At 42.7% G+C, this 12595-nt stretch overlaps 3 protein-coding genes across 3 annotated transcripts; 2 read left to right on the top strand and 1 right to left on the bottom strand.

The window, feature by feature from the left end:
* Window positions 1–88: 88 nt before the first annotated feature.
* On the top strand, window positions 89–825 carry LOC128273702 (single-pass membrane and coiled-coil domain-containing protein 4 homolog). Its single transcript, XM_053011727.1, has 2 exons — window positions 89–225; window positions 397–825. The coding sequence occupies exon 2, from the start codon at window positions 463–465 to the stop codon at window positions 643–645; it is 183 nt and encodes a 60-aa protein (XP_052867687.1). The 5' UTR covers window positions 89–225; window positions 397–462; the 3' UTR covers window positions 646–825.
* Window positions 826–1189: 364 nt separating this feature from the next.
* LOC128271826 (uncharacterized) lies at window positions 1190–2201 on the top strand. Its single transcript, XM_053009480.1, has 2 exons — window positions 1190–1668; window positions 1732–2201. Exons 1-2 carry the CDS (start codon window positions 1471–1473, stop codon window positions 1948–1950), a joined length of 417 nt encoding a protein of 138 aa, XP_052865440.1. The 5' UTR covers window positions 1190–1470; the 3' UTR covers window positions 1951–2201.
* On the bottom strand, window positions 2175–3216 carry LOC128271825 (S-adenosylmethionine mitochondrial carrier protein homolog). The gene is made up of 2 exons (XM_053009479.1): window positions 3134–3216; window positions 2175–3069 (listed from the first exon to the last, which is right to left on the bottom strand). The coding sequence occupies exons 1-2, from the start codon at window positions 3200–3202 to the stop codon at window positions 2278–2280; spliced, it is 861 nt and encodes a 286-aa protein (XP_052865439.1). The 5' UTR covers window positions 3203–3216; the 3' UTR covers window positions 2175–2277.
* Window positions 3217–12595: the final 9379 nt, after the last annotated feature.

The following is a 12595-nucleotide window of genomic DNA, read 5'->3' as shown; positions in this document are numbered from 1 at the left end:
TGTAAAAACATCGAACATCGCCTTGTACTAAACATAAGTGGAAGCTGTTTCTCGTTTGTTTATTTTAGATGATGATTTGTCACTCGCCAAAAGTACCACACATCACAACATCACATCGATAACGTGACGATTGGTAAACTTTTTTCCATAAAGCCAGTTTGAAACAGCTGTGATACAACTGCACAGCAAAAACCCCAGAGCAATTTATTATAAAAATTTTACAAGGTAAAGAAATTGGTATGTTACTTAGTCACATAGATTTAAACAGGAACACTTTGGGCGTTCGACAGATTCCAGCGTGGCACTTTGCCGGCTTCTAGGTCATGCGAGCCCTGCGTACATATCAGCAGCTCGTTCCGGTTATCAATAATGATTGCACCTTTATCTCTGTTTTAGCAAATCACAACCGTTTCTTCTGGGTAAAGTTTTGCGTGGGAACAGACCGTTCGATAGCTCGACAAAATGCGTAAACTGCGTGGTGGACAAACGAAGGAATCGCGCAAACAGCGCCAGGAAAGGCGAGAGGAAAACCAAAAAATCCAGGAACAACTCAAAACGGTGGTCTTTCCCACGGTTGTGGTGATGTTCCTGTGCATTGTGGTGTACGTGTATCTCAAAACTCGGCCTCGGTACGAAGAGCTATAATCATTCCGGCGTGCAAACCGGTTTACGTTTGAATCGGAGACATTCTATTCTACCGTCGTTCCGTCCGAGCCAGCAACCTTTTACAAATGTGGAACGTATTTATATTTACAATTTTTTAAACAAATGCGCACACCAATCCCGGGGCACAAATGTAAAACTTTTTCTGTATTAGGAAAATGTATCGACGATTTACACGAAACTGCTGCGAAAGTTAGTAGTGTATTGAATCGCATCCGAAAGCTGGTCTCTTTGGGAAGACTTCAACACCCAAGTTCCAACAGGTTATTGCTAATAATATTCTTGGTTATCCGTTAGGCTCTGAAGGAAAATGCTTATCCCTCGCCCTCGACAGCCATTTCCACGAAACGAGATACTCCGACAGAGTTTTTGGAATCGGCCATTATCGCAGAATCCATTTCGCACACATGCAAATGTCACCCGTTATCAGAAGAAGCTACAGGTGTGCGTACGAATGTACGATAGAAATGTCACTTTCTTTTGAAACTTCCCCTTTTATTCAACGATAAGGTGCAACAAAGCAAACATAACATCAAACAAAAAGACAACCGAGGCTTTGTGCTTCCCACATACACCTGTCCACCTGCCAAAGTCCCTAATTAAATTACAGAAATCCATCCCAAAACAAACAGCACACATTGTGCATTGCGCGGTAATGCAGGACCTGCCCTCGTGAGTGAGCGAAAACGTTCAGAACAGAGCGTCGTCTACCAGAGCAGCGATTGTCCGCGAAGGCAATGCACTGAAAACGTGGTTTACTATATAGTATTATTTCGTCACTGTTTTGTGTTTTGTGTGAAAGCAACGATGAATCCAAACCCAACGCTAGCACCAGTACCGATTCCGTCGTATGATACGATTGCTTCGAACATCACGCTGGCCACTTCCGTATCGGTAACGGAAGGTAGTGTGATCGTTAAGCGAAACACCGATCGTTCAGAAAACTTATACTTTCTGTTTATACCTCTGGCCGTACTCGCAACGATTGTGCTGCTGTCTGTGATTGTAAGTGAAGTAAAAAGTATTCGATTAGCAAGGTCGTCACGTTGAGTTATTACCCATCCGTAGGTTTACCTGATGGCTAGACGGCGTCATAAGATTATGTCCAACTATCATTACGTACCCAGCTTCAGCTTCGAGTATTCGGACATGGAAGAGGAACGGGAGGAGCGAGAGACAGATTATCTTCTGAGGGGTGCCAAGCTGCGTCTCGGAGAGCAACAAGGCAAGATTGGCGTTGATCGTACTGCTGGCAGGTACGACGGTAGCCAGGAGCTTTTTGCCTAATACAATTAGTGTGGTGCCCCACTTAACCGGTGCCGTCGTTAGTGATGAGAATGGATTGAAAAGAGGAACGGATTCGTCTTGAGCGAGCCTAGCGTCGACAGCATTCCAATGAGTCGTTGAATCCTTCGTCTGGTTATTATGTGATATAATATCATTTGCCATAGCAGGGTGCAGGGGTTTTGTGCATACGCACCGTTAAGGATATACATTTATTCATGTACACAGTTCGCCAATAAAGGCTATTCTACTCAACATTACCACTAGCTATCATTTGGCAGTACCTAGTACTGATGTTCTTTGGTCAGGTTACGTCGGTTTGATTTTCAGTTACCGGTCTGGGTCCATATCCAGCAGTCGTCGCGTGAAGTCGTACATGCCGAAAAAGATGGCACCACCAAGCGTTATCCACATCACACGTGGTACGAAACCTGCAAACACACCCCGGATACCACGTTCACGGTAGATACCACGCAGTATCCGACCCATGCCGCGTTTATTTTCCATCTGCTCGGCCAGCATAATGCGTGTCTTTGCAACATCGAGCGGTGTAGTCAAACCGGCCGCAACGGCACCGGATACAGCACCACAAATCGCCACAGACACCGGTGTCAACGGAGTACCGGTAACAGTACTCCAGTGTTGTTTGAAATACTCCCAAAGGGGAAACTGTATCAGCGAAAAGGGCACGTCGCGCATTACGGTTGTTCCGAAGCCACGGTATAGACCTCTCCGGATGCCCTCTTTGCGAAGTGCCCCGTACAGAATCTCTAACGATGACATGTTGCCCTTATGCAATAGCGCTTGTCGGCGTTGTTTTGCAATCTCGATCGGTACACGTATCAGGCATGCAACGACTTCAGCGGCCGCTGCCGAAACCATGTGCACGTACGGCATCTGGTCGGGAGTGGCGTACTGGCGCAGGTTAACTTTCAGCCCCTCATAGGTGCAGAAGAACAGGGCCGAAGTTGGTGCGCTACCGGCAGCAGTCGGTGCCAGTCCCTTGTAAATGCCTCTGAATCCGCCGGACGCGATGAAGCCTCGTTCACTTTGTAGGCGTGTTTTGATGGTGTCTATTGGAAATAGCACCACGTCCACCAACAGTCCAGCCACTCCGCCAGCCTGATGGAAGAAATTGGGAATCAGTGCACAGTTCTATAAGGGTGGTTATTATGTGTTACATTACCACCAAAGATGTCCAGTAGACACGTTGCCCAACCAGCGGCGTCAAGACGGTGCTCTCCTCCAATTCCATTTCAAAGTTTGGTCGTTTCGTTGTAACGACCCGCAAAATTTACTCGCTATCGAACGAAACTCAGCATGCTTCCACACCTTTCAAAAATAAACAAACCGCTGTCAGATGGCCGGATGACATGCTCGAATCGATTTCAAACTGATTGAGCTCGTAACCGTTGAACTTGGTGAAAAAAAATATACGCCCCATTGGTATTTACCACATGGAAAAAGCATTCATGAATTTAAATTTGAAAGTATGTAGTCTTTATTGTTCTTTATTTTCGTTCATTGTACTTCCCCTAGCACTTTTTCTCGATATAATACTTCTAGCTCTGCTACTCTTATACAATTTACTCGCTCACGCTTAAAGGAATTAATTTCTAATTAATTCTATATTGTGTTAATTTCTACATTGTGCGCCTATCACAGTTCGCCCCGCGTGTGTCGATCGTGTGCCCTACAGTTTACTATATCCTGTGCGACGGCTCGACCAAACCTTGCGCATCGTACTTATCATGCGCTTGCGTACACTGCTGACCTTTTTACGCGAGGCAATGCCCGCGCTGGTTCCGGCAGGATAGTTGGTTGCGGAACTGACGTTGGCCTTGTGTTTTTTGTTGAGATGCGAAATCGATGGTCGGCGAATCAAATGGGGCGATTTGCGTGGCGTGAGTGGTTGCGAACCATCCAGGTTCAGCGTGAAACTGTCGTCGAACTGATCCATGCATGATCGATCCAGCAGATCTACTGTTTGATGAACTGTTTTTCCGATGCTAAGGCGACGTGACACGACAGATTGCCGGCGATCGTTGTGCAGTGACCGTAACAGCTGCACGGCCAACTGTGGCACATCCGTTGAATGGTGTTTCGTTTGTAGTTTCCGGCAGGGCTTCACGGGAATTCGCAGCGGCGATGAACGGTTGAAGTTCGATTCGTTGGACATCTTCGACCGGATAGCAGAACTTCTACGGTAGACACAACGTACTGATCGAATGTTCGTATCTGCCACAATCACTGTCTGCTGGCGCTGCTGTGCGAAGACTGATGGTCCTACAGTGGATAGAAGTTGTTTTAAGGCAAGCCGGCGGGTAGCCAGATTCCGAACCTCTTCGTGCGCAGCAAACGCACAGAACGAGACGAAAACATCGTAACGGTAAGTAAAACAAATACAGGCAAAATTATGCGCGTTTTTGTTTTGACTTCATATCTGTGCCCACCTGTCCGTACCCCTGTAGCTACCTGTGCGCTACGGCTCGACGACCTGCACTGGAGATCTACCTCTGTCCACAGTGCCCGCTGCAACAAGATTAAACACGATCCGATTGAATCCTTTTGGCTACGACCGAAAAACAAGTTTTGCATTTGACCTCCATTCAACGATTTGACGTTCGAAAATGAAAGCAAAGGACACGAAGACGAAAGTGTTTGAAAGTAAACGGATAATACATTCAACTTTATGGTGGCGATTTTTGCTCTACCGTTTGCTGATCAAACACGTTTTCCTCGGCTTCCCCTTTTGCGGTTGATGCCTCGCATGATGCGTGCTACCCATATCTGGGTTTTATTTTGATCCTTCCGTACCACCCCCTGTGAAGATAAAAGGCTTATGATTCAACGTGTGGGTCAGTTGTTTGTTTAAATTTACGTTTCCTTCCAAGTAGGTAGCACATTGCTATGGCGGGGCACAAGTAGCACGAAACGCATCATTGTTCTCTAATTTGTTTCTCACGCTTTAGGTAAAATAGATGGAAACATAATATGACCATACACCATCCGATCGAAACTGACAAATTGGCTTTCATCGGTTTCGAATGATTTTGACGAGCGTTTATGGTAAGTGTGTGTGAATGATTAGAGTTCGTTTTTTGGTATCAAGCTCGGAGCAATTTTTTATCAAGGTTTTTCTGTAATTAGTTTTCTTTTGCTGCGTAAGCTAAGCGAAGTGCGACGATTGTCCCCTATTTTGAAAGAGCAATAAAGTTTAGGGCTATCATACGTTTAACACCTGATCGTACCGATGGTCGATACTCGTTCTTGTACCTTTACAAGTGTTCTACCTATGGCCCGAGCAGGGGCAACGGATCGTGGAGCCGTTTTCCAAGGCTTACTCCGAGTGCATGAGCAAGAAATAGTTTCTTTTTAAGTTCGTCGAAATACATTGATAAATGCACCCATAAATCCGGGCGTGGTGGCAGCCTCCTAGAGCTAAAGCTCTGTAGCTTTAACATGAAGCTGTAATTCGGCCCGTATGACAGTCCTGGGTATTCTAACGACGCGGTCAGCCCGAGTACCGAAAATAGAAGAAAGGTACAGCATACGCGAAGGACTGCAACAGTTCGACACCGACAAGTTCAATCCGGCTGATCTTTCGTGAGACCAGGTCAAATTAACGAAAAGATCGGCTAAATGACAGGAATTTCCAATCGTTCCCGCAGCGAATCGAAGCTATTCCAAACAACCCATCACTTTGGCCCGATCCTGGCTAGTAATTGAAACGTTATCTGACCCGACCGGCAAGTTATAAAACGTTTTAGATTTTCTTTACTCCATCATGTTGAGTGGCACCGTTTTGTTGTCGAACAAAAGAATTATTACCGCAACAAAGAGCTACTGTAATAAACAGCGGCCCACAAACCCTTAACATGTGACCAAGTTATTTTAAGTTTTGTAAAAATGTAATGAATGCAGGATATTTATCGTATTTCAATTTGGACGGCTTTCTGCAGCGATGAAGCTGTTGTTTTGCAGTTGTTTTTATTAAAGCTGACAAAATACAAAATAATACACAACGAATGAAAGAACTACAGCAATGGCGTTGCATTTAGTTATGATTATTTATTGAGCTGTTGCCTTTCGAACTGTTCCAAGACAATTTTGTAAACTTTGATACAAGCACTTGCTAAACTTATGAGATTATCGAAAATTTCATGGCATTTCTTACACACTGTTTCTTATTCCTTATGATGAAGGATTCAGGTTTGTGTTATCTTGAAATATCGCGTATTGCGTACGAAGTATACTTTATGCGAAAGTCACGTCACGGAATTCTGCGCGTGATTTCATGCGAGAAATGTTATGTAAAATAATATGTAGCATTTTCAGTATCCACGATTAAACAGCGTTATTAGCAGTTACCAATAGTTCGATTAGAATGGATAAATTCATGTATCAATCCATACATTATATCTTTTGCAGCAAGTCTCTTAGAGAGACTGATTTGATGCTTGTAGTAACATTTTCCATTTGTGCGTTATATTGAAATTATTGTTCTCGTTTAAATGAGTCTTTTTTAACCTGAACCTGTGCGCAAATTATAAGGAACAAAATATCGCAAAAGAAAAAAAAAATACTGAAATTCGTTGAACGAACGGCCAGATATAAATGCATGTGCAAATATTAGAACTTTGCATAGGTTAAACTGGAAAAGCTGATGAAAAAGGTAAGTTTGGATTTCGTTGTTTATACCTATAAAATGTTCGTTTCGCTAAATGAAATATTCATACGTAAGTTCAGCTGAACGCATATAGATGAGTGAAGTAAAAAAATCGGCCTAGCCGTTAATCAATAATCAAGAGGGGAAAGTTAATCAAATCCTCTATACGTATGGTCAAATGCACAATAGCGAGACACTGTTAGCAGTTATTTTACACCTTAAGAGATCTTACAAAGTTTGTGCTTCGAGGTTCCACTGTAGTCTTTTACTCTCACTCACGAAAAATGAATGTTTGTTTGATTCAATTAGCTCAACAGTATGAGTATTAGATGCCTTTGAGTATTCAGGTTAAATTTCAGTTCGAAGTAACACTGGGCCTTCCTTTTTCCTAATATTATAAGAAACTATAATAAACTTACCACTATAAAAGAAGATCGTCTTAAACATGACTATTCGGTGTTTGGATGCACAATCTATTTACAGGTAGTTTGTGATTCAAACACCGATGAAAATATGCAACTCAATTCCAACATGGCACCTGTGCTCTAGTCAATTTGGGGCACACAACGAAAACGGAACGTATGCCTTTTTTTCGTCTACAAATAGTTCGCGAATAATGTATATCTACACGTAAGTATATTACCCCGTTCGGTTACTGGCTACCGATTGTGTTGAGTACAATCAGCTGTGGTGGCACGGTCGATTTTAGTTTCATATTTGAGATCGTTCGTTGTTCGAGGTCTGGTATATTGTCCTGGTGTTCTACATTTGATTGCTCCTTCTCCTGGTGCTGTTGCTGAATTTGTTGCAGTTGACGAAGCGTAATGGCATTGACCACGCTTCTTATCTTCAGGACATCTTGCTTCTGCTGCCGTCGTTTGTGATCATCCTCGGAGTAGTCCCAATGATTTGCGTCGTTAATTTGTTCTGGCTTCGATTCATTTGGCGATTGTTGGAACTGCTGCAGTTGGGAGTGCATTGGCAGCTGGGACAGTTCGGAGCTCGGATGGCTCGCGAACTTGGATCCGCACATTGCAAAGTCCTTCTTCGTAGCATGCGGATCATGTGTCATGCGCAAGTGGTTCTTCATCTTGTCTGGGCGCGAGAATTCTTTGTTACAAACCGGACACGGAAACACCTTCCTTTTAATGCCCTCGTGGTAGAGGAAGGCGTGCCGTTGAAAGCTGTACTTGTTTTTGAATGTTTTATACAGAGACATCTTGCGGCACTCCAAACAGTGATAGACTCCATCCCGGATGGCCGCATAGCGGAACAGATCGAGCCCGCGGACCGACATTTCTGTCAAGGCTTCGGCTGGGTCGTCTGGTGAGATGGTTTTGCGTGTACGGCGCCTTCCTGTGTTAACCGAACGGACAACGACCAAGTCCTTTGACGTATCGTCACGGTTGTTAGCATAATTGGTAACACTCGCATCGGCTAACGAATCAGGGGAAAATTCGCACTGCAGTGGCACCAACACCATGTCCTCCACATCGCTGGACGTGTCGCAGCGGGACGGCGACGGTAGTCTGCTAAAATTACTACCATTGCTCGTCACGCGCTCGTTGCATGAACGTCGTCGACGATCAATGATCGTTAGATCCGGCAGGCGATTGTCGCCCTGTAGCTTTCGGAGTAGTGCAAGTCTGGACGTTATCGCTGAATGCACTGATGATGATAACATTTGATCCCTCAAGTCTGGCGCATCCAGCTGGTGTTCGGCTTTTGAAATAAGCAATTCTCCGCTCTCGATGTTGTCAACTTTATCAGTGTAGTTTACAGTACCCATGATTGGAATTAGCGTTTGCTCATCTTTAGTATCTGTGCGGATTATACAAAACAAGCGAATTTTATTGATTTATTGCAAGGAAGGAAGGAGGAATTTTCTCGACTCCAATAACTCAAGGCCAGTACAACGAGAAGTAATCAACACACAATTAGGTTTTTACATTCATTCAATTTTATTCCGTGTGTTTATTATCTTTTGCCGATACTACTTTTAAATATAAATGTGTTTGTAATGTGTTTCTGCTGATGGGAAACGCAGGGTTAAGAATAACATTAGATCTAAAGATAGTTTAGGTGTAATATACTTTTCAATAAGATCGCCGTACCGCACAGATATACCTGGCGCCATTAGCAGAAACTTATCCAAAAAAAAACCATGCCCATATCATCGTTCGAAGCATTCTCGTTTTGTAACCAATTCAAATGGTTCCGTGTTGGGGGAAACAGAACTGAAACCCGCAACGTGATTGAAACGTACAATAAAAATACTTTTAGATCTCTGTGCGTTTGTGTATTATTTATTTAGCTTATTTGGTCATTTATTATATTTTGTGTTCCTTTATTTAGCTTCTAATCTTATCATCATCCAGCACTGAATTCATTTACATGGTGCTACTTTTGTCGTTACTACAAACGGTTTTAATGTGCAGAATAGTAAAACTTGTCTTCATGGGAAAACAAAGCATACCCAAATGTGTTTAAAATGAATGTAAATGCGTTCCAGCAATGTAACTCGCCCTACTTCGACAGAAACATGCGCCAAAACAACCCACCCTTGTTCACCAACCTTTGATTCAGAGGCACACGAAACGACGCAGGTTTGCTTTGTCTGACCAGCGTTAAGGGGTTCGTTAAAAAACATTTATACAGGTGGTCGGTTTGCCACGGGAGGAATGGAACTCTCTCGGTCTTCTTTCGTGCTTGTTGTATTTCTGTTGTGTGTGCTACTTGCAGCAGTAACGATACTTAAAATATTAAAATTGCACTAACTATCGTTTCTTTGTGTTGGGAATTGTCGTGCAGGTGTGAGAAGTGATAAGGTATCGATAGAATTGAACGCTACACATGGACAAGCCCATTTTCTTCTTGGTACTTGCTGGTTACGATACAGTAAAGGCACAAACAATAGTTATGTTATAAAAAAGATGGTGCGAGTGTAAGCAACTCGTACGAACTAGAACTTGTATTGCATTGTGGTTCTAATAGTTTGCCTTATTTTGCTCTGCCGAGAACGTTCCGTAAACGGGTGTATTTGTTATTCACTCGTTTCTGAGACTTCTGAGAGGTTCTAATGCAATATGCTGCGTTTTGAACACACATTAAGTTGATTTTCGCTCGTGTGTTCTTGAATCTTTTCCCTTTTTTAATGCAATCCCCCCAATTAGCCTGCGTGCAGCTGATTTTTAAAGAAAAAAAAACAAAAAAAAACAACAAACATAAGACTACATATAAGTATATTATAAAATAAAAACAAAGAAAACATCGCGCGGATAGTAATGACGATAGTTCAAGGAGAAGTGTCGTGTGGTTTGTGTATAAATACTAATCACTCTAGTTACATTGCTAAATAGTGCCCCATTAGGCCGTCTACTCCTAGTCGAAGTTGTTTGTTGGTTCATAGTGGGTAAAAATGTTTCAATTCGTTCTTTGCCGATCAAATATTGTAGTCTCTTTTCATGCACGCGCTCGTGCCATATGACTCGCTTGGCAATATTCACTTACAATCTGCGTACTGTTTTTCCTAGGTCACGTGTGTGATTCCGGTTGATTTGTGAATCACCTTACAATTCCTTGCACACCTCAATAAACAACAATGTTGCGAACGTGTATCAGCGTGTGTTAGTGTGAAGGTGGTAGCATCGATAAGGTGCACGTACTGATGACAAGGCGCATCCTAACCCTTAACCAATTATCCTTTTTGTCACATTTAAACTACCCCATACTCTTTACAATTACTATCTCAGACTTTTTTCTGCTAAACTAAGATTATAAAACATTTATGCGCCTTATAGATGCAGCGGTTGGGATTTGTGTACAATAGTTTTGATTGTGTTCCCCTCAAACCTGTTCGAATTCTTCATACAGGAAAGTTCGACACTACGGTGAGATCTACACATTGAAGCGCAAAATGCAATTGTTAGTCCATTGCAAGTACTCCAATGACGCTTTTGCTCCCATTGAAAAATATTATGCAGTATTTTTCTATTTTATTTTGTTTTTGGTAACTAATAAACAGCACTACACAATTGTGGAGTAAACAAACGAATGGCGGTTTGAGAGTTTCGAACCGATTCAAATTGTTTTTTTCCTCTTTAATTTTTATCCCAATAGGTAAATGCTATATGAAAGCTAAAAAGAAACACCAATTAACCGACACAAGCCGATACGCTGTCGGAAAAGGACATGCCTTTGTGGGGTTGGAAAATTTGGGTTCTCTAGCTCGCCCCGCACGATCCCACGGGTTGCGGGGTGTTTGGGTTTCCTTATATTAAAAAAAAAACAGAAAAACAAAAGAAATCGGACAGAAGAAATTTTGAAATAAAACTAAATAAACGCAAGACAAAATCACAGAATTCACGCTACGAGTGCCACACAACGCTCTTCAGCTACCAGCTCCTCTCGGCGTGCCATTTAATTCATTCACCAAGCAACATATTTCGATAACAGAAACAAAAATAAACAAAATAAAGTGATACGCTACCAGTATGATTTTGAAGGACAGAAATAGCGACTAAAAAATAGCCGACGAAAATGCAAACATAGAATGATGACCAAAGATGGCATACTTTAGTATTTTTACGAAACGGAACAGTGAAAAATTGAATTTTTCTTCGCAACTCTGTTTGTTGCTATGGTTCCCCCAGTTTCGCTTTCAACTTATGCCGCGGTTTTACGCTACTTTTTCCATTGCACACGCGTTGTGCTCTGATTATTTTCTTCAGGAAATCAATTAACAAATAATTAACAAATGAAAGCATAGAGAATCATTATTTTAGTTGATTCTGGGGCTGATTGAGTTCAAAGAAACACCTACGTTTGCAAGATGCTGAACATACCAAACCAAAAAATAGAGATTTTGAGTAAACGAAATTGAACCACGCAAGCGCGTAGGTGAAAAAGCTGGTGACAAAGGAATACACTAACAACATAAAAATTAAATATTTGATAGTGGTTTTTTACAATGTTAACAAACTAAACTAAATTTATAGAAAAGCAATCAGCAAGCCGATCACGTCTCTCAGTCGAAACCGCCGCCGGCAGGTTGCTGGTTTGACGACTGTGGTTTGAATATTTTTGGGGAAGACTTTTGTGAAGTGGTTGCTTTTGCTGCGCTGGCGTGCCCGGGCATGTGTGATCATCCGGGAAATGGGGATCCATATGCTCCAGAGTAACACCAACGAACAAGGAATATATAAAAATAATAATACAATAGCACTATACAATACAAAGTACAACTAACATTTCTTCCACTTCCAACGCAACATTGACAAAGGATCTTGCACACGTACGATGTGTTGGCCCGCTGGGCCTGCCGTTTTCGCAGTGCAGTGCAAAGATGCCTGCACACGTGTACAAAAGTTCTTAGAGAATACAAAAAAAAAGCGCTTCACGGTGCCTTAATCATTTTCAGTTCCGCTCCTCACCATACCCAGCACTAAGTGACACACTATTTGGAAGAGCCGGAAACACGTTGCGACATCTAACGAAGCTACTAGTTTTCTACTTTTCAGAAAACTTTGCTCGTCATCCTTCCGTCCGTCAACTTAAACAATACAACGGCGACATCGGCGGTAGACTGTCCTCTATCGCGTGCCGTGGAACTAACTAACACTAATACAGTACCCTTTTGAAGGAATGATTTTTACCAGCGTTAGAAACGCTGTCTGCTTTCCCCGTTCGATTACAGTCCAATGCGGCACAGAGCCACCACTAGTCACCGCGTCGGTGGTGGGTGTCAGCAATCGGTTCTCAGTAAGTTTACGGATAGTAGAATGGTTTCGAGTGACCAACGCGCGTACAACAAGAGATTTGAATCGGTTAGGTATGAGAAACGGGTTTGTGGTCGCAGACTGTTCGTATGTGAATGTGTGCTTAGATTCTCTACTAGTTACTAGCCTCTTTCGGTGATCTGCTTTGTCACAACGAACTGTTCGTTAGACCCCGGGATGGTGGTGTTGTGTTTGGGGGGTT

Source organism: Anopheles cruzii, chromosome 3, assembly GCF_943734635.1.
Source record: "Anopheles cruzii chromosome 3, idAnoCruzAS_RS32_06, whole genome shotgun sequence".
In the NCBI taxonomy this organism is placed as follows: domain Eukaryota; kingdom Metazoa; phylum Arthropoda; class Insecta; order Diptera; family Culicidae; genus Anopheles; species Anopheles cruzii.
Note: the sequence above shows the minus strand (reverse complement) of the source record. Positions and strands in the feature narration are given on the sequence as shown.

Bases quoted from the DNA above. Each gene is read 5' to 3' on its own strand.
- LOC128273702 (XM_053011727.1), top strand. From the start codon at position 463: ATGCGTAAACTGCGTGGTGGACAAACGAAGGAATCGCGCAAACAGCGC.
- LOC128271825 (XM_053009479.1), bottom strand. From the start codon at position 3,202: ATGGAATTGGAGGAGAGCACCGTCTTGACGCCGCTGGTTGGGCAACGT. The intron at 3,070-3,133 runs GTAATGTAACAC...TTCTTCCATCAG, and splicing joins TCTACTGGACATCTTTGGTG to GCTGGCGGAGTGGCTGGACT.
- LOC128271826 (XM_053009480.1), top strand. From the start codon at position 1,471: ATGAATCCAAACCCAACGCTAGCACCAGTACCGATTCCGTCGTATGAT. The intron at 1,669-1,731 runs GTAAGTGAAGTA...ACCCATCCGTAG, and splicing joins TTGTGCTGCTGTCTGTGATT to GTTTACCTGATGGCTAGACG.